The sequence below is a fragment of the Syngnathus leptorhynchus genome, chromosome 2 (genome assembly GCF_054491065.1).
Source record: "Syngnathus leptorhynchus isolate UIUO chromosome 2, UIUO_Slep, whole genome shotgun sequence".
In the NCBI taxonomy this organism is placed as follows: domain Eukaryota; kingdom Metazoa; phylum Chordata; class Actinopteri; order Syngnathiformes; family Syngnathidae; genus Syngnathus; species Syngnathus leptorhynchus.
The window spans coordinates 13,314,152-13,340,647 of record NC_141196.1 but is presented as its reverse complement, the minus strand read 5'-3'; the positions used below and the strand labels follow the sequence as shown (position 1 = coordinate 13,340,647).

The following is a 26,496-nucleotide window of genomic DNA, read 5'->3' as shown; positions in this document are numbered from 1 at the left end:
AAAGATGGGCACCTCCAAGGCGAACATGTGAGTGACGCTGATGTGACAGTTAATCAACATCTTTCTCGGTCCTCCCTTGTGCAGCACGTCGACATTCAAGGACCTGGAGGGGAACAGTCTGAAGGACAGCGGCCACGAGGAGAGCGACCAGACCGATAGCGAACATGACGTCCAGCGAGGACACTATGTTGATACGGCTGTCAATGACATGCTCAACATGACCGTGCCTCCCAATGTTTGCCAGCTGCCAGACCAAGGTAAGACCACGTCCGTGTTGTACAACATAACAGCCGAAGCATCTTCACCGGTGCAAAATGGTGGCTTGTGGATCTGGTTTGTGTTTCCACCAATGGGTGTGATGTAAACTAATGTGATATCATAACAGTTTAATCACTTTAAACTAGGTGAGGAACAAAACAGTAAACAGCAATGACGAGTCAGGTAATGACCAATCAGGGCTCTCCTGTTTTGAGAGTTTGGTTATGTGATATTTGCATGCTGAGTAATGATTGGTCATTGCTTTTTTTGTGGACTGTCAAACCGATTTTTTGGCGTCAATGCGGAAGCACAAAAATACCTCCCATCTATATAAAATGACAAGAGTGTCATGCCAAAGGCAATGGGGATGGATACGTTTGAACATATACTGTATTAATATGAAAATATATCAATAGTTCAATTTAAAAAAATGGAACATATGAAATAAATATGGTCATCCGTTGGTTGTGTGGCAGTTTGCGAAAACGGAACAGGCAGGTTTGTCTTTTTTATACTCCTCAGGCTGACTTCAAGTAATCCTGGGGTGATTCTGAGAGCACTTTTATCTAATTATGTTAATGATAAACTGTTTAAATGGTTGTATAAGGTTTGCTTTGCTTTGTTTGCTGTTGTTGTCCTTAATGAATTCTATAATTGTCACTTCAAATAATGCAGGACATAAAATCACTGTGAATGTGTCCACAGTCTTGGATATTGTAGTAGGACTTCATTTATTCACATAAGTTATTTTGGTATCATCAAATCTACTCTCCCAACTTTTGACAATTGGATAAGGAAAAAAGAAACCCTACATGCTACCCTTCTGATGCAACCTCAGGCAACACACATTGATTGACAGCAGCTATGTTTGCGTTTGAAGGCTCGTCGAATCCCCACGAGCTAGCGTGGCAGCAATTAGGCTCACAAAGGTGGACTTTTACATATCTCCACGAGCCCTGATCCATTATTCAGCGGGATCATTTAGCCGGCGAGTTAATGCGGATGTTTCATATCTGACTGAAGCGTTTAAAAAGACATCCCGTCGTCTGGCAGAAGTCAGTGTAAGGGGTCGTGTTGGTGCTTAACTGCTGCCACTCACACTGGAGAGGGAGGATGAAGATGTCCGTGGCCGGCCCAGATGTTGCCGTGCACCTGGTAGCCATTTAAGACTCGCAGGAAAACACCACAGTTGCATAGGCGTCCGCTTTGGGTAAAACTTTAGGGTGACCCCTGTTTCCCTTTTTGAGCTCAGCAAAAAAGGTTTATTAATAGCTGTCTCTTCCCTCAGTGGTGTTATTTTAACTCCAACCATAATAAGCACCTTACTTTTCTTCTCCCCCTTGCTCACGTACAGAATCAATTTTTAATGAGTGCGACAGAAAAAAAATCCCCTTTTATGTCAAGGAATAATAAGGCTTACTTAAAGTTGATATAGCTGGGAGCAATTTTAGCTGAATGTGTTGTGTAAGTGGGGAATAATAACATTAGGAGACACACTTAATGACAGCCATGTAAATGGACTCAGTCGCCGCTGCCTGGCTGCTCGCCCGTCATTTGTAACAACTTGGCTGAGGTACGCGCCTGACGTCAAAGCTACTGTCAGTCGCATCATATGCTATTCAACAATGAAAAAATAAATGACTGTTCATTACATCTCAACCTACCAATCGAGCCTGATTTCATGTAATAACTGGACGAAATTACAGATAATACACATCGCGAGTGTTAAATATTAATTATTATTATTATTATTATTTAATTAATTATTAATTATTATAGTATTCATCCTTTTAAGTAGAACAGAAAATTGATAGTGAATTGATAGTGAAGGAGCTGTTTTGAATTACAATCAAATCATCTTGATAGGGATTTTTTTTCCACAGAGCTGCTCCCCCCAAAAATGATAGTGTTTTCACTCTTTGTCAATAAATGGTAGGAACCACAAGAGATTTATGAAAATGCTTGTTAAATTCACTCCCAAAGACTTGTATGTCTTTTCAGACTCCACATATTCAATCCCAGGTACCCACCTAACCATTCATTCATCTATTCGTCCATCAGTCCGGCCGCCCGCCCCCCCCCGTCTGTCCATCCATCCAGGGTAAAAAAGGGTCTGGAAAAGCTACTGTAATAGTGGGGACAGGTTTGTCTTCACTTTGAGTCCATTTAATTGACAGAAATTGGACCATGTGAAGCATTTACTTTGTGTTGGATGAAGGGAGGGATTATCAGAAGACAATTTACTGAACACGCTTGCACGCCTATTGGGAGACACAGCCGCAGCACAATACGCAAAGACAGACAACGTTGAGAATTCATTTCCTCTGTGCATGCTTTTATTGTCATGTTTTCCTGTGTTGTTATGGGCTATGAACAAAGCAAGTGGGAAGGAGCGTAGGTTAAACTCCCAGGATTGAACAGAGCAAATATTTACCATTCCCAGTGCCATGCAAAGGTGCTGTTTGCCCAGGAGACAAGAGTTGCCTTAACACAAAGACCCTCCAAAGCATCATAAACATGCCGGCTTTCTTTCATGAGGGAATCCCTTTGTTCTCTGTCAAACCCCACTGCTCTCAATCACAATGAACAATCCTTCTTCCTCCAACACATTTAATGTTTGTCACTACTATTGGACATTTTTGACCCGTTTTTGAGGACAAAAACTGTTTTGATCTAGGCCACAGGTGTCAAACCCAGATTCGGCTCGCCACATCAATTCATTGTATGTGGCTTACAAAAGCAAATCATCTGTCAACCTCCATGACCCTTGCTAAAATCTGTACCAAAATTTTAAATTGTCATATGCAATAAATAATTATTTTTTGAATTTCACCTTTTTAAAGTAACTTGTGCAATAATTTAACAAACTACTATTCTTGATTTCTTCTTTTAGAAGTAGAAATCTATCAATTTTGTTTTGTATAATGTTAATACGATGTGTTATTTGGTTTTACCGTCATGGCGACTCTCTGAGGAAAACTGTAACCGCAAAGCGGCTGGCTACAAAAATGAGTTTGATACTGATCTAGGCAAACTACCAGACAAAAGAGTGTGAAGGGAAGTAACATACTGGACTGGAAGGGATAAGACTATGTAAACAATTCATACCTATACAGGGGGTCCCCAAGATATTAACACAACAGGTTACGAGGCAGTTTGTAAGCGGAATCGTTCCTAAGTGGAGACACACTAAATGTTAATTCAATTGTTGTTGTACAGTATTGGAGACACAATGGCAACTGATGGATAAAAATAAATAGTCAAAGAAACTAAAATTAACATTAGAAGTTAATGGAGCCATGCCATCTTTTGAAACAATAATACATAATTACTGATAAAAATACATTTCAAGGCACGTGATTGAGAATTGAGCATTAAAGTTAAGATTAGTTTTCAATCAAAATAGATACGGTCACAAAATAGAACATTTCACTCATAGTATACTCCTCAATCTCGTTCTATTGTAAATATACCAACTCATTTGTGTATTTATTATTTACGTTTCCCCAACACAAACCCAAAATACTTGAATAATTTTCAAACATAAAGTCAGATGCAGATTAAATCTGTTTGTATTATTTCAATTCATTTTTGACTTGCTGTCAGCATCCCACCCCCAGCTGAGAATCAACGTTCTAGTGTTTAAGCGTTTGCTGAATCCATGCCAAGAATCTTAAGAGGAGCTCTTTTTGAAAAGCTCACTCTGGCCGATTAGATTATTGAAGTATTTTCAGAATAAATCACATTAAATCTCTTTCAAATCTATAATGGAAGGGCTATCTTTAACACTGTCATGAACGGATGATATGGCTTAAACCGTAACCTCTGAACGAGTGACGTATTAAATATATTCTTTATTTTTCAAGTGAAATTGGAGGGATTTCATTGAATGGAGCTTAAGCAATGCCAAGCCATTACTGTTATTATAGAAGCCAGCTAACAGACAGCTAAATCTTTTTTTTTTGGTGGTCTTCTTTCTTTTGATTGTCAGCGCTCTCAAGTAATTCCTGGCGGATGTGGATGAGCCGCTGTGTTTTTACGGATTAACATCCATGTTTTGACAAATTTCTCCATGTAGGAGGAAAGTGGGGAGTATGACAGTATTTGGGATTTATAGTTTTTCGGTTATTTCAAATTGATTAGAGTAAGGAAAAAAAGAAAAGGAAAAAAAAAGAATCTGCCCTTGTGGATCTTTTACACACTGAGGAAAGCAAGACTGTTCAATTAGCTCGAGCAAGGAACAGGCCTCCTTTATTTTTGACATATTCCTCTCCCCCTTCATCTCTGGAGATTTTGCCTCATCTATGTGCCAGTTCCCTGAGGGGGTGTGCCTGAAGCCAGGAGCCCAGGAATGGAAGTTCACTCCGTGGGCCACAGATTCCTCCATATTCCCATTTTCCATCAGAGGGATCCACTGGGTCTCACTGTTCCTAATTGAATCTAGCATCCCTCCCCTTCCTCTCGGATCGCAAACCTTTTTTTTCTGTCTTCCCTTAAACTTTGTGCCGCTCAAGCACTTCCCTTTCCCTGTTGAATTTGAAGGGGGAAAAAACGTAAAAGCACCTCATATGTTTCTGCTGCAAAACCTGCCCTAAATTCAACACAGGAACATTTCTAGTTTGCAGTTCTGTGATCTCCTAAGGAAAATGCTGACAGGTGTCAGAGTGTGCGAGTTGGCGGGGCTGTGCTGACAGCAGGGGGAGGAAGAGCAAGAGCAGGAGGAGGAGCAGGCAACGTGAGGCAGGCAGAGAGAGATGAGCGGAGAGTAGAGTAGGCAGTCTTAGTGAGGGAAAATGGGGGGGGGGCGAACAAAGAAACAATCTATCTGACAGGTAAGACTGATTTTGTTTTGTTTTTTTTCGGTGAATAAAACTTCAACAGCATCGAATCAAGTGTGCCAACAACAACAAATCATGCATGATGATATTTTTATGATCACATCCACAATCCAAACTCCATACAGGGACCATCCATTTTGATTTGTTTAATCTAATGTGGGAGCCATGGAGGTAAAATGGCCGACAGTGACAAAGAACAGTGGGGAGGTGTAATACGGGTTAAGGAAGACGGAGTGCATCGCAGAGCGCATGTCCGACATGAGAAAAGATGAAGGCGAATAAATTGGAATTTCAAGCTGTGTCCACCTGTGTTCCACTTTCCTCCGTCGTAGGAAACGAGGAGAAATAATTAGTGGAATTATTTTTGAAGAGCCATGTTTAAGAATCCATACGGTGTGATTTAATGGTCAAGATGACAAAAAATGCTCACACTGTAAATCTGTATCTATGCTGTTCCGCTTAAATCGGAGGACCCTGCGTTTGGCAATAATGATCATCTAAATCTGTAGTCAAACTTAAAATCAGAAGAAACCTGGACACTAATGCTAAAAATAACGTGAACTGCAAAGCAACATGCTCCACTAATGTTTCATAGAACAGTTGTGTGACTGACCTAACAGATTTCAAATTAACTGATTATAGGGGAGTTGTCGAATAATGCCTTATGTGACTTGAAAATGTTAAAGATGTTCTGACTCTAACTTATTTTGCAAGAACCACACGGGAGACAGTATGCCCTTTTTAAACACTTGCAAGTGGAGAGTCATTCGTCGCTGTGCATACAGCGATGATCGAATGAGGTCTGACTCGGGCCTCTTGCAAGAGCCTTTTTATTGAGAGAAACAGGGTGGGAGGTGTGAGTGGGCAGGATGGGGGTGAAACCCCTGGCCTCTGATCACATCATAGCAGGGGTTGTTTTACGATGTTGAGTAGAAAGAACAACTTTGATTGCATCTTCTACAGTTGGTCAATCAGTGCAAAGGAACTTAGCACTTTGTTCTACTACTTTGTTAAGACAGGACAAGCTTAGGTTAATTATTACAGATTACATTCCATAAGTACTTCTAGGTCTGCGATCACGTGGAAAAAAATGCCCCCACCCTGTAAATCTTAGACATAAATTGTGTTCATTTGTTTAAGCAATGTTCACAGGTTTAAATTGGCTACAATTGCATGTAAATTACAAACAAGGTGGAGTATTGATTTGTGAAAAAAAAAATTGACCATATTTGGACATAAGAGGTTTCTGCCTGATTGCGACGAGGTGTGGATTCAACAACATGTAAATTGTGTTCTCCAACTCGTAAGAAGAAAAGCTGACTGGCATTTATTGCACCCTGTGGAAAAGAGGCTGCCATCATTTTCTTTGTTTTTACACATCTGAATATGTTAAGCAAGCATGTACACCGCTTTCATGTTTAAAAATAGCCAAAGTCTCTTGGTAGTGGTGTTTGTTTGCTGTACTTGCTTAAGTAAATCAACAAATTCTTAAAAAATCCCTGCCCCACCTCTCCTTTTTCCGTTCTTTACTTATTTCCAAGCGGGAATAAGTCGAGGGAGGGATGTTTGGATAGAATCAAACAAACTTAATGTGTTTTGATGCTGCATTAAGTTTTCCAAGTGTCTTTTGCTGCTGGGTTTTGCACACGGGGACGAATCAAGAGTTTAGATTATCTCTCGGGTCACGGAACGTCGTAACACGGTAGAAGCATCACCTGATCCGAACAAAGCTCCCATGAATAAAGCCGGTGTATTTTAATCAGCTCAAGAAGAAACTGCTTATCTCCATGCACTTGTCATGGATAGCGTATTGAACATATCAGAGAGAGAAATGGGAATAGTTCATTATTTTCTAGGGCTCACAATGAGTCTGATATATCTTATAGGGGGGCCTACGTTGACAGCTAATTTTCCTCACAATCCTAGTATTCAGCTCGCTGAGTGAGTGTGAAGGGGGGGGGTGAGAGAGAGAGAGAGAGAGAGAGAGAGAGAGAGAGAGAGAGAGAGAGAGAGAGAGAGAGAGAGAGAGAGAGAAAATAGGCTACCGGATCTCCATTGCTTATTCATGATGCTGTGGCATGCTAGGTGTGTTAATAATCCACACAGAAAGAGAGTAAATCACACTTGTTTGTCGAACACCTCTTCAAGCCGGCCCCCGGTGGACGGCAGGTGGGGAAACGAGGCTTGATCAGGGGGATGGGAGGCAGATTAAAACTGGTAACAGCTTGGAGTTTGATGGGCAGGAGTGGATTGGATTTGGAGCCGGAGCGGAATGTTAAAATGGCTCATGGGCAAACACTGCCTAGAGTGTTGGAGAGTCCATTTTTAAAGGTTAATCACAGAAAGATGAGGAGATAGAGGAATGGTTAAGGAGTGGGGGACGGAGCATTTCCAATGCGGCAAATGAGTCACCTTTTGTATGCCGGAACACACTCGAAAACTCACTGATTTGTGTACTACGTCATGGTGAAAATGTGTTTTATTTTCTCATTAGCCCCATTTGGAAAAGTAGGAAAAAAAGAGTCTCAACAATATGAAGAACTGACACCAACTTGAGTGTGCATCTATCATAAGGAGAAAATGTCACCAGGACCAAGCCCAACATTGTAGTTGGTAATTTTTGTTATTTAATGTATTCCAAGGAACAAACAGGAGATACTAACCTGCAAAGATGAACATAAATCAAGTTCGTGCACAAAAACAGGAATTGTTGATTAGAACATATTTGTTCATTCCAAAGATGTTTGTGAAGTTTCCATGGAGACTTTCCAGTTTTGCAACCAGAGTAAGGTTTGGTTCTTCCACACCTCATTCATCTAAAACCTTTTGCTAGCGACAAAAAGGGCCCTTTTAAAAGAGGGATGTCTACCTAAATTAAAAAAACAAGTCTAAAATCTAACTAAAGCTGTAATTGATTCATAAGATTTGTGCAACCTGTAATTGATTAATTGCATGTTTCATTTAACTAATTTGGTACATACAGTGTGTAACCTGTATCGTTACTTAGTGGACCCTACAAAGCCGGGGTCCCAAATTCCGGGCCTCAGGATCGGGTGTCCTGCATGTTTTACATGTCTCCTTGCTGCAGCACACCTGATTCAGGATCCTTATGCAGTTTCTACAGACCTTGCTGATTATCCGATCATTCGAATACATAGTATAAAACATGCAGGACACCGGGGACCCCTGCTATAAAGTAATAACCTTGCCATTCATTATTTCCCCATCTTGGAGATACTCATAGTTACCTTCCCATCTCTGTGTGACGCATCTTGTGCACATACGGTATGATTACATTAGTCTGGGTCATTGCAGGAGCAGAGCAATGTTCACCACTTCTGGGTGGCGATTTGCATGATCTGCGTGTTGCACATTCAGCATAAAGCGAGATTAAGATGGTTTCCCACCTACACACTTATCACATGGTGCTGTGAGCACACTACTCTCTTCTACTCGTTAGGACATTGTGGCGGGCCCATGCGACAAACATGCAATTCAGTTAAACCAACTTAGCTGACTTGTTTAGTGTTTAGAATAATACTGCGCTTAGCCGACGTAATGCTGAGACACCGACATTAAAATTCCAATCCCAATAATGCTGCACACATTTAAATCTGACATTTTGTAGGTGAGACATGAGAGTTTATTTCTGTTAGGGAAAGATCTCTGCGACTGATTAGCTGCGGTCAGTCGTCATTTCAGCCATACTATTTGTGTGCACCAATAGATAGAGTAAATTGAAGCTTCAAATTTGCTCCACGAACCAGTTGCACTTTTTGAACCCTCTAAAAGGCACTGCTGGTTTAAATACTAAATAGGTTAAGAAAGAAAGCAGAGACAATATCAGTACTTAAAATTCAAATTTGTCACTATACGTGGTTCTCATGCATGAGATGTTATGATATGCTATGTAATATGACAATGCACTTGCCTTGCTTCAATTTCCTGGATTTTCTACAATGATGTTAAACCAAAACAAAAATAGGAAAGACATAAGTAACACACTACTGCTGTTATTGTCATTTGCTTCACGTGAAACTGGTCCATGGCGCAAAAACAAGTTAAGGGACTGCCCCCCCCCCCCACCCTCAAACACCTGCCCCAACGACAGAAAATAGCAGTTAGGTTCACTCCGGAGCCAACGTTGAGCTGTAAAGAGAGTCACAATGGACTCGTGGCATCATTGTTACTGGCAGAGTAAACAAGCTGATATGAAGGCACACACATATACACATGGTCCAGAGGAGACCCGCGAGTGGGAAGGATACCCGCCGAGAGACTGCCAAGCTAGGCTTGTATTACAGGGATCCCAGGATATGAGACACCGACTGGGCGGTCCACGTTCCCTCCAGGCAGCTGGCCCTCGGCCCAGTTGGCTATAATCAGCTCCATTACCTGTAGCACTGACTCACATTTAGGAGCTCTCATAGTGAGTTAGTGGAGTAGAGATGAAGCGGACAGTATTAACATGCGAGAAGCCGATGCACATGCACACTTGCATTCTTCACGGGCACGTAAAAGGCATGTGTTTTATCTCCTAAGAATATAAATTAAACGCTCTGTTGAAATCAGTGGGAATAATCAAGCGTGGACAAGTACATTGTAGCTTTTCTGTCCAGAATACAAAGAGACACTTTTCACTGCAGCTGGGATAGAGTGGAGGAGGGGAGTGACGGGATGGGGTGGGGGTGGGGAGATACTTAAGGCATTTTAACCCCACTCACTTCCCTTCCTTTTCCGTGGGAAAAAAGCTACACCTCGACACTCATTAATCCATTTGACTTTTTTCCATCTCATCTGTTCATCACAATGATGGGGCATAGCTTCACTGGAAAAAGGAGCAGCAGGTTTTCCTCTGTGCATTACACACCTCAATTTGGAGCGCCAAATGCACAGAATGTGTTTTTGTTACTATAGAGCAGCAGTTTTGAATCCTAGCCCTTATTTTTGAATCGGGTGTGTTGCAACAGAGAAATATATATAAAACACGCAGGACACCGCACCCCGAGGACCAGGTTTGAAAACCCGTACTTTTCAGGTCAAGTAATTAGTAAAGGAGCTGAACTACTTTTTGTAGGTAACTGTGGCAACACTGATCCTGGTCGTACCTTAACAGCGGGTGTGCTCTTCTCGTCGGAATGTGCTGAAGTTCACCACTCAAACACGCTTACGCAATACAAATTACAGTAAATATTTGTATGACAATCACTTTCAATATACATACATACAAAACAAACAAGATATTTTATATACGGTAAAAATGTGTGTGACACAATACCAGACACAGTATTCTGACTAATTCTTTGGCTGCCATTCAGAATCTCCAAAAGATGTATACTGACTACCCCTGTAATTTGTTCCCTTCATGTTTGTTCAGTAATTATTTTATTGAAATTTAAGCAACCTGATTTCAACACTGACATACATCACCTAACTACTAGCAGAACCTTGCAGATATAAATGGAAGGTTAAAGGCAAGCCATATGACGCATGTCTACTATGACTATCTTTCATTCAGCAATCAGCATCGGTCCTCTCTCGCTGTCCCCCAGGTGACCTCGGCGAGCCGTGCTCTAACTCGACATTCGGTCTCAGCAGCAAGCAGCTTAGCGCGTGGCTCGCGATATCAACTATTGATGAGGCTAGACCTTTTTTCTTGGTCAAGACTCTTCAGGAAATCTTGAAAGTTAACTCGTCACAGACAGACTCAGAAGTGGGCCGTTTTGGCTCTTGTCATAGGTGAACTACAAATTGCAGTTGGCTCAAGTGTATGACTAAACATTGAAACTCCAGAACATGCTCACGCAGTGTTATAAAATAGCTAAAGCTATTATAGCTAACATTTTACAAAGGAATATTTATATTACAAATTACATAATTTTAACACATTCTTAAAGAAATACATATAGGGGAAAATAATAGCCTGAGTGGAGAGCCTAGTCTGCCACCTGATCTTTTCTGTTACCCTTCGACAGAAAACGTCCAATATTTTGAAAACAGAATGTTTCGGCCGACAAAAATACCAAATCTGTTTTGACGAAACCAGACATTTTGTTTGATTCTGCTTGAGTTCGGTGAAACATGACCTTCCTATATCGCGTTTTTGTTGTTGGTGTTACAGCATGCAAATGATACACATCTGAAGTGCAGCGTGCATGCTTGTAATACTGCCTGGATGATTACTACCAGTAGTCGATCTGAAGTGTGTTGTGCTACATGCTAGTTTACGCTTGTTTTTCGCCCACTTGAGCGTGAAAAAAGGTCAACGGCTGAGCGCGGCGCATGGATGTGTTTGTATCGTTGCCAGCGGTGGTGCATAAGCAAATTAAGTGAATTAATCAACATTAACAACATTATTCACAAAGAGCCTTTTGTACAAAAAGGGATATTTCCTTCAGGCAAATCTTTCGGGCATTAGCATAATTATCGTATTAATGCAAAATCAGGCAGATCTGTTGCTGGTTATTTACAGTCTTGGGCTTAGTGTTAGTGAGGGGGAAAAAGTGCACTGTAGTGGCTTTATTGTCCTTTCTTTCATATAACTAAGCTGGGGACTCAATCGATGGTGGCCAAATTTGACTTTTCAAAGGCCCTCTGTCCCCTGCCTCTTAAAGGGAAGGATAAAAGGTAATGGGAGAGGTTGGCTGTTAAGTTTAATGGCAGACAGGCAAGTCTCAGAGGGGCTCTATTTAATGATGTGCCTCTTCTCATGCCGCGCTCATTAAAGACGAGGCCAAAATGCATGAAGAGGACAGGCCCGCAGCGCTGCCCCCCTTCCCCCCCCACACACACACTCACACTCGTCTAGGAGCTGCGGGCATTTGTGTGTTGTGTGCACCTACTCGGCTCACATTAGCATCAGGAAATAAATAAAGCAGGCTTGACCTCTTCATTCCTCAACATAGGTTCAGCCACGTTGCATTTGGAAGTCCACGCAAAGCCTCTTGTGCGGCTTTCCCGCTGTTGAGAGAAGGAAACGGGGAAGCGGATGGCGGGAATTGGATCTTTGACACCTGCCACTTCCACTCTGTTGCACCTTGCTTCACCCACACCTCCACCCAACCCCGCCCCTCCTCTTTGCCCACCCATCACCCATCGCTACACATAAGGATGTTTGCGTGTCACAGCTCAGCATGTTATCATGAGTGGGCGCACGCAGGGAAATCCAATTACTTCCACTGTGTCAGACCCCTGCCATCGTCCTTATGCATGTAACTCAAATTAAAAAAGATGTGCCCATTAGTTCCCCCGTATCCTCACGGTCTTTCCCTCCCCTGCACATGTGCAAATCTTTTTGCGACTTGGACACTGCATAGTGCTGCACTGGATGGCAGGTGGTAATGCTAAGGCTATTGATTCTGACTCATATTAAGTGGTATCGTGGAGCGGCTCTCACTGTGGTGAATAATGTGGAGCCAGAAAGAAATCAGCGTGGCTGTTGCTGTTTGACAGGCAGAATGGAGAAGAATAGCCTTTTTGATGAGGAACTATTGCACGTTGCAACCAAAATGAGCTTCTGCACCAGGGGTCTTGGATGCGTATAATGCATAGCCTTGTTTCATTAACAACCAAGCTATAGACAAGCAAACTGTCATGACAACAAGGTACACCTGGGAAAAAAAGGGGCAGGAGAGAGGTTGACTGATTGGTTGACAGCAGAAACAGGTTGACAAGAACAGGTAGAAACGCAAATTTAACGAATTGATGAGCTTAAGGGTGTCTTCACAGACATCTTTAACATTTCCCTGCAGCAACCCATCGTCCCCTCATGTTTCAAGGCTGCCACCATCATACCTGTGCCGAAGAAGACTGCTCCATCCTGCTTCAATGACTACCGTCCCGTGGCACTGACACCCATCATTATGAAGTGCTTTGAGCGGCTTGTCATGACACACATCAGACCCATTCTCCCACACCCCACCCTTGACCCTTTCCAGTTTGCGTACCGAGCTAAACGGTCCTCTGAGGATGCAATCTGCACTGCCCTCCACTAAGCCCTAACCCACCTGGAAAAAAGAGACTCGTATCTGAGATTGCTGTTTGTGGACTTATATTCTGCATTCAACACCATTGTACCACAGCGACTCATCTGCAAACTCGACAAACTGGGACTCAGTATCTACCTCTGCAACTGGTGACTGGACTTCCTCTGTCAGAGGCCTCAAGTAGTACGTGTTGGCGACAATATCTCAAGCAGCATCACGCTTAGCACGGGGGCCCCCCAAGGCTGCGTGCTCAGTCCGCTGTTCTTCACCCTGCTGACGCATGACTTGTTGACTTCCGGAAGAGTCACGCCCAACACCTGCCACTGACCATCGGCGGTGCTGTGGTGGAGAGAGTGAGCAGCACCAGATTCCTGGGGGTGCACATCAGTGAAGACCTCTCCTGGACCAGCAACACTGCGTCACTGGCGAAGAAAGCTTAGCACCGATATCCGCTGCTTTGTGCAAGGAGGAACAGGTTGAGCACTGCCCGAGCCCTACAGAATGACCTTCAGCAGGCTACTGGTGTGAATGTTTTTGCCCAAACAGTCAGAAAGTGACTTTACGAGGGTGGCTCCAGGGCACTACGTCCTGTAGTGTGCCCTATGCTCACTACTCAGCTCGATTGGCATTTGCCATAGAACACCAGAATTGGCAAGTCCGCCACTGGTGCCCTGTGCTTTTCACAGATGAGAGCAGGTTTACCCTGAGCACCTGTGATAGACGTGAAAGGTTCTGGAGAAGCCAAGGAGAGCGCTATGCTGCCTGCAACATCATTCAGCATGACCGGTTCGGTGGTGGGTCAGTGATGGTCTGGGGAGGCATTTCCATGGAGGGACGGACAGACCTCTACAGGCTAAAGAACGGCAGTCTGACTGCCATTAGGTATCGGGACGAAATCCTTGCACCCATGGTCAGACCCTACGCTGGTGCAGTAGGTCCTGGGTTCCTCCTGATCCACAAAATACCCGGCCTCATGTGGCAAGAGTATGTAGACAGTATCTGGAGGATGAAGGAATTGACACAATTGAATGGCCCTCACGATCACCCGATCTAAACCCAATAGAACACCTTTGGGACATAATGTTTCGGTCCATCAGATGCCACCAGGTTGCTCGTTTGACTTTGCAGGAGCTCACTGATGCCCTTAGACAGATCTGGGAGGACATCCCACAAGACACCATCCGTCGTCTCATTAGGAGCATGTCGCAACGTTGTCAAGCATGCATAGAAGCATGTTGAGGCTACACAAGATATTGAAAAGAGTTTTGAATTGCAGAAATTGAATTTAGGCAAAATGGACGAGCCTGCCACATCATTTTTTTCACTTTGATTTTTGGGGTGTCTATACACTGAGCCCTCTGTAGGCTGAAAACTTTTATTTCCATCAAAAAATGTGGCATCCTTTTGTTCCTGAGACATTAAACTGTCCATATCAGTATAGATATCCATCTTTTTTTTTCACCATTGAAATCTGATGTGTTTTCAAAGTGTTCCTTGAATTTTTTTGAGCAGTGTATATTATGTGATATGTCTTGTCACCGTGGGAAAGTTGGAAACACAATTTCGATCTCTTTGTGAAGAAGTTGACAATAAAGCAGACTTTGACTTTGATGCGGCATGAGGGGCAAAAGGGACATTGTAAAACATGACACTAAATGTATAACTAATGTCTAAACACAAAGAAGGCTTACACAGTTTAAACCGTGAATATAATACGTCTATTCCCAGTATTTCCCAAGGATTTTATTCGCTGTCTCATCACTATCATTCATTCAGATTTTAGAAGTAAATCTTGAAATCTGTGAGTCTAACATATCTTAGTAATGGATGCATTTAGTTATTTATTTCAGAATCTGGTCCAATGCAACACTGGGCATTAAATGTCCAAACACGAGTTGACTGCCACAGGTTCTTGGAGGCAACAAAGTAAACCATGATGGCTAACCACTCCACCTCATTGTGTGCCTTTCTGCTCACATAGCTTAAGCTGCCCCTCATACTTCATACTGCCACTCACCGTATTACAATGTCCTACTTACAGAGGTTGTTAAAATTACCTCCAAGAGACTTTTCAAGGGAAGGGGGAGGAAAGAAAAGGCGGAAGGTAGAGAGGGAAATGAGAGAGCGGGTACCTCACCGGGGCTCAGTGACAAGATAAAATGGAATATTAAACACATAGCCCTGCCTGACACAAAGTGAATGTGACTGAATGAGAAGGCACATTGTATTAATTATGTAAGGCTGCTTTTTTGAGGCAAGTCGGAAGCAGAGAGAGAAAAAGAGCGACAGAGACAGAAAGAGGAATGGTTTAGATTCTTGCTCTGCCGTCCAAGCGTCCAAACGTATTTAGTGGCACCAAGGTTTTGTGTTTCTTTGATTCCACTCCATTCTTTGGTTGTCTTATGCGTGATGAATCATGGGGTAATGGATTTGAATGACACCATATGATTATAGCACGAACCCATGTGTTCAACAATGTTTGCTTTGGTGTCGAGAGATATGGATGGCACATATGGATGACCCTTCAGCATGCCCGTAAATATACAGTCGTCGCCGACCATGACCTGAAAATATATTGTTGACGGAGTGAGGTATTCCGGATGGAACTAAGTGCCCATTGATCACAGCACAATGCCCCTTTGTTGACGATTGGCCATGGAGTGGTGCTGTGGATGCACCACACAAGTAGTCTTTTCGCAGAAAATGTTTTTCAAAAGACCATTTAAGACTCAGGTTTAGGAGCAAATTATTATGTGAGGTTGGTCAGGCTTAAACACCGAATAGCAGCTTTCATTTTGTCCTCTGCTAAAAGCTGTGGTGAGTTAAAATGAGTCAATCACATATGCGGGGGCGGGAAGATCGCTCAGCTGTCATGGCTGCATTGGCATGTGCACAGCTGGCATACCAGGCACCCGCTGTGTGGAGAACCAGCAAGGCCAGAACATAGGTTAATTGTGAGGCTTACCTTTAGGAGGGCAATTTGAAAAAGCGGACAATTTGCAAGGGTAACATTTGAATAGTTGCTATAATAAACACCGCACTGCATATTGCAATCCAAAAGCTGAAAAGTATTTCAAGTATATAAAAAGTCGCTACCGTTATTAACCTTGATGGATTTCTGTCTTTTATGCACTTGCTCTTGAGAATCACAGAAAACATTCACATCTATTTGTTCAACTTCCAGATGGAGTTTTGTCTAAATGTAGCATTAAGGTAAAAAATGCAGCTGAGACGATAATAACAGAACACATTTTTTATTTTTTTAATTCTATTGTCAAGATTGTGATTTTTGTATTATATTGTAGTTTAATTTGGACTTGAAATAACTTTCTAAAATATTTAGAATTTCTTTTCAGCACATTTAAACTAGTGGTTAGTGGTTTGCCTCACAGTTTTGAGGCTCTGAGTTCAAATCAGGAGTCATCTCGTATGGAGTGTCCAGATTCTTGATGTGCTTTTGACCCCCCCCCCCCCCCCCCATATTGACTTCCTTTTTATTTTCTTTGTTGGTTTAACACTGTTGCATTTTGAAGCTGTACTTACACACTGCGAGCAAAAAAAAAAAAAAAGGGATAAAAAAAAAAAAAAGCGGCCTGCGCTACAGATGGCCCTCACTAGATACGGCATTGTGGAAAAATCTTGTCATTGCCCGGACATTAGAAAGCGCTCAACTACGTAACATTGAAAAAACCCCCATCTCATTTATACTTCATACAATAGCCAACGGTCCTGCCTTTGAACCTAACAAAGATATAATGGTGTATTAACAGCATAGTTGTGTTTGTTCTACCTGGCCGTCTCTGTTACACAGCTGTTAAACATCTGCTGTTTGTACCAGTTTAGACGCGGGTGCATTGTTTGTTAACACAGGTAATTCATTCCTCACATCAGAACCTGCTGGCTCGGGATCGCCAGCGGCCAAGGTCAAAACCTGGAATGCAGTTTGGCCTGTTTCTTTTGGAACAGTCGGACAAATGCAGCTATAGCATGTACTTATATACAGTATGTACGAGAATTAAGCTGAAGTGACATATTTTAATAGCCGCAAGGAGGGTACAGCTACGCGTGCGGCAAGTAACAAGCTGTCAGATATTCCGCCGCGTGATGGATTTGACGTCAAATCTGTTCTTCATAAATTGACTGGGGCTAACGTGCAAATGGAGACCCATGACTTCGCCGCACGCATCGAGGTGCTAACAAGACCGCCCAGTGATTCCAATTTCTTTCACAATTAATATTTGACTGCTAGACTTAAAGTCATTCTAGACAGAAATGTGAAGAATTTTGGATGAGGGATAGATTTAATTACAGCAATGTATGTCAGACAGCAGTTCTGATGAAACGAAAGGGGAGGACAGGAGGCGGAGACGTATAAATGATGGGCTATGGCAAGGGAGCTTTAAGGGATGAATCTAGTTTTTTTTTTTGCGGTGGTGGTGGTGCGCGCAGAGTGATGGCTTGCCCGGCGCAGTAAGGGTGCCCCTCTACTGTTTGTAAAAACAAGACCATCACACTCCATCTTGCCGCTCCCGCTGGAGCAGAGCCTGCGGGCTGATTTATGGCGCACGCGCTGAATTGGCTCGCTGGGATGACAGCAAAGCTCGGACTCTCCCGGGTGAGTGGTGAATGAGGCTGTTTGTCCGAAACTAAGCTGGCAAACGCACTCGTTCCACTGAGGTGGTTAGAACTGACTTGATGTCTACATGTGAGCATGGATCGAACTCGCAAAACTGGTTCGCACTCTCGTCTACCTCTGCGCTGCTGGTGCCATTTTTCCCCCTGAATTGTTCTCCCATATGATTCTTCTAACTCCTTCTGTGGCAACTGCTTCATCAAGGCCCTGTAGTAGCAATTTGGATTTAATCAATCTTTGCTGTGTGGCTGCCAGAATGGAAAATTAATACCGAGTGCAATTACAAAACAGCCATTTCACTGTCAAAGATACAATGCAGCGCCGTGATGAGAGCAGAGAGAGAATGCCGTCGAGCAGCAAATTTGAGCCCTTTCATGGCAGCGAGTGTCGGCTGCCATGTTGTCTTCACAACCACGGACGCCAGAAGACACACTCTTTGAAAAGATTTGGGGATTTTACACGGTTTCAAATAACAAATCAACAGGATGAAGTCAGTCCCACTGCATTGGGGAGAAAAATGTATTTTGAAATGAATTGAATGAAAAGTTCAAATAGTGAATGCAAGCATATGGGTGCTCTGAAACCTGTCTGACTCAAACTTTTTAAGACATAAACCCTTCCATGGACATGGACTGATTTGTCCTTGGACTTCAACTGCTTTGGCCTTCTTGTGTTCGATGCAATTTGAGTTGAAGTATTAGATCATTTTTAGACTGAGTTGAAAACTGACACCAGTAATGTTATCTCATATCTAAGTGAGCACTAACTTGTGTTGGCCAACTTGTGTCAGCTGTCATTCAAATCTAATAGACACAATCATCGGCGACAGTTTACGAGGGGTGGCTTGAAAGCTGAATGCGGCAGAGTGCGCAGGAACATGTACCAAAACGGAATCAAATCAAACTTGGCTTAGCATAGCAAATGTTGAAATGTTTAAAGACGGCAAGCTGGGAATTGCAGTCAGTAGACTGCAGACAGGAAAGCACTATCAATTTAGCCAAATCCAAGATGACAACATTGTTTCCTGATTCGAGAAAGCCTGTCCAGCCGCCCGGACCATTGTCAGTCCACGATGAGGTTGTCAAAAAGTGCCATTGAAATGCAGCCGATTGCCATTACCTGTTGACAGAGTAGCTTTTTGCTCTCCCTGTCGAATAATTGTCTTTTCAAACACTCCGATAGATATGTCGAAGCAGTTTGATTTGATAGGGTTTAATTTCAAAGGCTGTGACGGCAGAAGAGGAAAGTGGTGCATCAAAGCAAAGTGCCGCTTCATTTGAGCCGCACGTAAAACTTATCAAGGTGTAAATTGCTCTTAATTATTCCCTTTCATAGCGCCAACATCACAGTGGCATCAACATGTCTGCCTGTCAGTTGCAGAGCGTGTATTTTCATATGACAAGCACAATGCGGGTGCTCGCCGCGACGACAGCAAAAGTGTCAGCGCAAAGTGGAGGATACAAAAAGGGAGTTTAGAGCCCAAAGTGGCAGCCATTCTCCCTGTAAAGTGATTTATCACACCGCAGTGCTGTTTCGGGTTCCCTTTGGGGTTTGTCAAGCTGTGATAGCAGCCTGACTTAAGTGTGTCATCCTGCATCTCACACAATTTTAGCATCTCAACTCGACCTTCAGAATGACCACCAGTCTCTTTAACGTGTTTCATAGGATGATGTCACTGTTCAAGATCTTCCGGTGTGTTTGCCGACGTTGACACAAACTAACTTGCAAAAGCTCTGGGAGTTTCTTTGACGAGCTCCTCCTGACAGTGAACGCATACCCTCCCTGCTCCTGTCAGGGGGGATTTTTAGTCTTTCGCTGATTCTTTTTTCTCGCCTTTTCCCTCCATTAGCCACACACAAACATCACCTCCAGCTGTATGACAAGAGGGGATCATTATGTGCGCGCACAAGGCGATGGCAAATTTAGCGATGAGCTTGTCGGGGCTGAGGAATTCCTCAAATCTCTGTGCCAGCAAGTTAAGATGTCTTCATCAGATGGAGGGAGGCACAGAATTTAATGAGCACGGTGACAAAGTGCGAGGAAGAAATAGAGAATGTTTGGGTTATACTCGTCAACCGTTGGCCAGAACTACAATTACAACTGGAATTGAGATATTTCTCATGGTGTCAATTATGGTTTCATGTTCATTCACCTGAGTTTGGTGCAAACAGTGCAAGTTTAGTTCCCTGTCAGTGATAGTGTGTCAGCAAATGTGAGTGGCCTTCTATCTTAATGTGCCCTTTGACTGGATAAATGACCAGTCCGGTGTGAAGTCTACCATTCATCCAAAAGGAAATTCATGTGATAGGAAAGATGGGTACTTTTCTTTACGTTTCCAAGTTTGATGCCTTACTTTAAATCGAGTTCTTTGTCCTACGACCCACACTTGCATTGAGAGTACTTGAGTAAGTCAAGACCGCTCATACTGAGACAAAGACATTACAGAGTTTTGAAACCGAGACAAGACCAAGACTTTTGGAGGTCGAGACTAAGCATTGCAGGTAGAAAAGATCTTATTTTTGCTCATTGTCTTAGAATGGGTTTTTCTTACGATAACATTTCCGGTGTGGTCCATTTTACGGTTACTTTACCTGTCTTTATGCTTCCTCTCACTGTGCAGATAAAAGTCGGACGTTGTGCCAGCTCCACAGAATTTGCATGTTGGAGAGTGTTTCCGTTTACGTTTTGCTTGGCAAATGAATTATTATTTTTTTAAACCAAACCTAATTATTGGCGACTTTGTCAACATGTTTTCTTATTTTTCCCGGGCACTGCGTCTCGAGTAGTCTTCCCTTTCACTCTCTGTGCGCAAGGGGCATTGGCACTCCAGGTGACACCAAGAGGGATGTGCAACACCCTCCATCTGTGTTTCACATTGTTCACATTTCTTGGTCTCAACCGGTCTTGATAAAGAAAAATCACGAGTCCATCCTGTCCCAGCCCAAGACAAGACAGAGTGAAAAATGCCTTCGATTTTGGGACGAGACTCTTAAAAATGGTTTCGGAACAAAGATCGATCTCGAGAACAACAACACTAGCAATTCGATAACAATCTCTCTCCTCCTATCAGAGATCCTTGTGAGGTTTTTGTAGTTTCCAATGCTCTGTTGCGGATAACAAACAAATCTGACCTTCAAGCTGATTGACCATCATATTTCTAAAAAACAAAATTCTTAGCAGGAGGAGCCGTCACCATCTTTGTTTCTGCATTGGCTTTGAAAGTTGAGCGCTGCTCTATGAATCCTGAAATTAATCACTGACAAGCTTATTATTGGGTTGAGAATAGGAGAAGATTGTGCTTTGTTGGAGGTCACTTTTTTGATGTAAACTCTGCCTCTTCAAAATTTGTCACGGCTCTTTAGAGGAACATCTGCGTTTTATAAAGCTCCACGCAGAGGCAGGATGTGTGCATGTTAATGGCACTCGGCTTTTACAACAATGACATTTACACCCTGGTTGCTCTCCCATAGACCCCAAAGGAACCGAAAGAGCGAGAGTTGAAAAAAACATTCACTGGAAATGCGTGCGCTGCTAAGGAGGCATCATACAACTTGTGTGTTTCTCTATGTGCCCCAAAGGCTTTTCATGCTTTTGAAATAGCTTCAGGCGATAGAAAAAAGCCAAAGTAGTCGGCGGAAGCAGCATTAAATTACCAAGACGCTTGCAAATCTTTAATCAGTTGAGAGATTTACTATGTCAACCGTGTCACTGGAGATTTTTCTAAAGCCATTTCTTATAATTAAATGTAGACCTTGAACTGGACAAAAGAATGAACCAGGTGATGTTAATGTCACAGGGTTGGAAAAAGACTCAACAAATATGTGTGGGAACACATAACTTTTGCAGGTGACATTCTAATTTGGATGTCATGTGCATGTAATTTCCTATTCATGCAACACACCCCCGTCCTGTTTTGTATAAGGTCAAAAAACAATGGCTGACACCAGTAATGTGAATGTTAGGATGCCCTTTCCCCATAGCAGCAACATCCAAAATGGCTTTAGAAATTGGAGAAAAATGGCTTTACTCAGCATTTCAGGTTATGCTGAAACCAGGACACTGTCTCAATTCACTGAGTGCATCTCCACATGCCGCCTGAATATCCTAACAACAGTGCCAAGGTTTGGTCTAACACCACCCTTGTGGGTGACTAGTCTATCCCGTAGACAAGATCCTAACCATGCAATAAACCCCCCTTCAAGGAATCAGCCACTATTTTTCAGTCAGGTAGCCAATTAAAGACACTGTGATCAAGTTTCAGGAATCAACCGCTATTGTAGCTCAAGTAAGACTGGAGAGACTTTTGGCTGTGATTACAATTTTATGTTCTGATTGGATCCCTCAGCTCGAAACAACAACCCCAGCTTTGTACCCTTAGTCTGCTTGATTGCCACCACTGCAGCAGCTCCAATCAGCATCTATGCAAATGCAAGAGTGCAAGATTTGAAAATGGGTTTAATATTCTCATTGTGGAATCTTTTTTAGGTTGAGGTGATGTTGATAATTTTATACTCCTTAGTAAAATGGTAAACCCCTGCTACATTTCTAAATGTAATATGAATGTACAGAATGCAATCCTTTGGACAACGGTCACTCGTGATCTGTTTTCTTGGTGCTGGTCTTACAGGTAACGGACCTTTCTACTAATATGGGATTTGCATGCACATTCTTACGTTATCATTTTGATTAGACAGTAATGTAAGAAGGAGGCCTCTAGCAAAGCGTCACAGCCACATCTCTAATCTTCAGTTATCGATCCCCAGAGCCTGCGCTGAGGTGCAAGGATTGAATCAAGAAAAACAGATCATTAATGATTTTAATTAGGTGATCTGTCAGGCTGCGATTGCCAGATGTAAGCGTATGCATTTGGGTCGATTGCAAACAACCCCCCCTCTGAGATCCTGTCTTGTCACCTTGGGCCTCTTGAAATGGAGGTTGGCTCGTGCTCAATGAGTAGATTGGAGCGCAAAACTGTGTCAATGCATGTCTGTGCAGCAGGATGGCTCACCAGAGAGAATTGTCATCTATTATAGGGCTCAATCATCTTTAAAAGGCGTGCTGCGGCCAACATTTTGTAATCAATCCTATGAGGTAATTTAGTCTGCAGACGGCAGGAGAGCATGACACCTGCGTGCTGAAGAGCTGTTGTAAAAGTCCTTCCCCCTTTTTAAGATAAACAGAATGAGAAAGTGCGTCTATAAAGACTGCAGACAAATCTCATATTCACTACAGAGTAAAACATCATTACATATTTATGAATCGTGCCAGATGACAGGCGCGGAGAAAGGGAGGAACCAGGGTGACAACACCGAAATGTGTCTGGTGTCTCGATGAGATATCTGATCGCACTGCTTCAAACGAACTCTGATGATCTAATGTTGCCACCCCCAAAAAATTGGTGGTAAAAGACTTTTGATAAACAATTCATCAAATTAATCAACAGTTGCAGCACCACTTCAACATATTCTGACAGTAAGCCCTAAAGTAGGAATAGGTTCTTTCTGACAAGAGTGTATTCAGACCTGACCGCTGGTCCGGACCAACACGCAAATGAATCCTGGTGCAGATTAAAGAATCGGACCAAGACCCACTTTTTAAAGTGGTCTCGGTTCGCTTCCAAAATGACTCTGGTGCTGTTTACTTCAGGTGTGAATACAAACAGCGTAGATCCGAACCAACTTCAAGATAGATGCGCATTTTTTGACTTAATAAGCCACCGCACGTTTTCCTCCATTTTCGGGTCTGTGCTTTGTGTGTCGCCCTTGTCATTGTTGTCCAATAGGAGTATAGATCATCACAAACGTGGACGTGTTTACAAAATACTCATTTTGTTGTTTTTTATAATTCCTTATTAAATGACAGCTTTTATTTTTTATTTTTTTGTGATTTACAATAGATGTTAACAATCCAATCAAACAATTCTCCTGTGTTTTTTTCAGCTGGCGAGCCAGCTGAAGGCTTCCACTGCCAAGATGAATGCCGCATCCTTGGACACTCTGACCGCTGTTGGATGCCTCGCGTCCCCCTGCCGGCACGTGTCAAGTCGCCTGAGCATGCTCGTAACGTCATCGCTTTGTCAATTGAGGCCACCACTGTGGACGTACCCCACTATGAGGACGGCAGCACCAAGAGGACTTTTGCCACCTTCGGCAAGGATGGGCCAGAGGATGTGGAGCGAGGTGATGTAAAGGGGAAACGGACTCATGAGTCACAGGTGTGCAGTCCCAAGGCCAACGGCGGCGCCGTGCGCGAAGCAGGCAATGGGCGAGAGGCGGCCAGCCCCATCACTTCCCCTGTGCACCTGAAGAGCCCTTTGTCCAAGCCCTCATCCGCCTACAACACACTGAAATGCCGCGATGCGGAGCGCATTGCCAACCACAGTCTGCTCCGGCAACCGGAAGGCAAAGACAGCGAGCCGTCAGTGCGGGAGTTTAACACGCTTCTGCATGACGGCCGTGACAAAGAGTCCCCCAGCAGCAAGCGCTTGAAGGACATTGTGCTTTAGTGAGCTTCTCTGCCACACGCTTACAGCTCATGCGGTGTGAAATTCACATACCATATATAAATATACAGTATATCCTGCAATAGCTGTGTGTACACGAGAAGAGTTCGGCTGTGGGACTTGACCAGACACACCCGTTTGCGGTATGCAATATTCAAGAGTGTGCTGCAGCTAGTTGTGTGCTCATGCCAAGGTAGTAGATGTGGCTTCGTTGTAGTCGCAGTACTTTCTCCTTATTTGCGTTCTGATGTTTTTAGTTTTTTTTTTTTTTTCTATAAGCAGCGAGTGGACAGGCAGGTTACTGTTTACTGCACAGACATGGCCAGCGGAGCACTCCAGCTCTCAGCCAAAGCGGGACACATTGGACACCCGAGGTGCCGACACCCGAGTACAGTTATGCCTTTTGGACAATTTTTTGTATCACAATTCAACATTTGCCTTCTTTGGTTTTCGCAACTTGTTTCAAGCTGCCAAACTCTGCTCTTGGTTCCTTTGTATAGTGAGATCAGTCAGTGTAATAAACAAGACACACAGGATTCATCTCAAAAGGTATTTGTGCATTCGGGGGAGATATAAAATGATGACCTATCCGTCCTGTTTGCACACACCCTGTCTACTACGAGAAGCTTTCTCTCCATCTGCGAGGACACACCGGCGTCACCAGACTGTGAGCTCTTCACAGTATTTATACTCAGATGGCGCTAAGTGAACTGTGGCTATACCCCCCCCTGAAGAACAATGTAAGCAGAATAGACAGTGTTCACACCCGGTTGTACGACGCCGCATCTGTGACGCCCAACCTTGATTGTAGCCAATGGAGCACAAGTTAGGATCTTGTGCTCCGTGGAGTCTTGTACCTTTTTCTGACTTTTGACTATGGGGCTAGGATAGAAGGGATCGTCACTCTTGTCTTGCTATGTGGAACTCTGTATAGAGTTTTATTATTATCATTTTTATTAACCTGTTGTTCTGTGACAATCCCTTTAATGTTTTGTTTCAACAGATTAAAAAAAAAGACAGATAAACATAAACATTGGTGTTCAACTGAAGCTACGGTAGCGTTTGTAACACAAACACAAAAAAGGGGAAAAAAACAAGCCAAAATATATTTTATAGATAATTTAAAAATGTATAATGAGAATATTTAATGCTGTGTAGTTATTCTATGAGTAAGTTATACTTAAAATTAACTTGCTTTTGTTTTTTTATTTTCTTGTCTTTTGATTTTTATATTGAAATGTTTTTTGTTTATTTGGTTTTTAATTTCCAAAATGAACGTGAATTATTTTTCTTTGACTGTGTTGCCCCTGGAAACTGTTGACTTGCAGTCTACCATGTTGTAAAGAGTTTCTTATTGGTCAGTTCTTGTGCCATCAAGTTTCTGTGTGGACAACTAGAAAATGTAAAAAAAAAAAAAAAAAAAAATACAAAAAAAAAAAAGCTATTCCAGCACCAACATTAGTGTGTCTGTTCAATGAGCATTAGAGTGAGATAGCAAAAGAAACCAAATAAGATAAAATAAAATGAACCAACAATGCAAACATAAGACCTGTAATCTTACACTCAGGCTGAAAACTGGGGTTCCACCTGGCATAATGCTGGGCCAAAAAAGGGATCTATATTTTCAGATATTTCACTGAGAGCTTGGGCTCACCCAAGACTCATCACGCATCTGTTGATCTGACACAAAGTTTTTATAAGAGTGGTATAAACAAGACCCCTGGCCCCCACAAGCAGCAGGCTTATGTCTGACATGACAAAGATAGGAGGCACGTCAGCAATGTGGTTTTATGTTGCTTTGCAGTAAACTTGTACAATGTGGATCGTGTGAATGAAAGTGGACAGACTGCATACAAAAAAAAAAATCTAGATCTTGTAACTGAATGTTTTGCTGGTCTCACCCTTGGCTTCTGGCAAAATGAACATCAGAATAATCACTGAATGTATACAGCAGCTTATAATTAAACTATTAAATGTGCTCTGCCTTGTTGACTAATCTTTCCTGCACACACAAGTCAAAAACTAGAAAAAAAGAAAATCCACTTTAGGAAATGATGTGTGAGCGTCAAGCAACTGAGTGAGTATTTTGGCTTGGCAACACTGATTTACATTAAGCGAGTTGATCGTGGAAGAATTTTCACAGTCAAATTTGGTGGTGTGCTCGAGCAATGCATGGGTTCTGTAAAAGCTCAAAGGCTGATCAAAAAGCTCACTTGACAACAATGAAAACTGCTGGTATCTTTGCATCGTGATTCAAGCATCTCAACAACAATGGACCTA

At 42.7% G+C, this 26,496-nt stretch overlaps 1 protein-coding gene across 2 annotated transcripts in view; it reads left to right on the top strand.

Annotated features, from left to right (window-relative positions):
• Positions 1 to 26,194, top strand: part of pcdh19 (protocadherin 19) — a 58,524-nt gene extending 32,330 nt beyond the window's left edge. For both annotated transcript variants that reach the window (XM_085936752.1, XM_085936743.1), the window contains exons 4-5: positions 85 to 257; positions 23,654 to 26,194. In XM_085936752.1, the coding sequence (XP_085792878.1) occupies positions 85 to 257; positions 23,654 to 24,219 (739 nt within the window). In that variant the 3' untranslated portion in view covers positions 24,220 to 26,194. The remainder of the gene's footprint in view (positions 1 to 84; positions 258 to 23,653) is intronic.
• Positions 26,195 to 26,496: the final 302 nt, after the last annotated feature.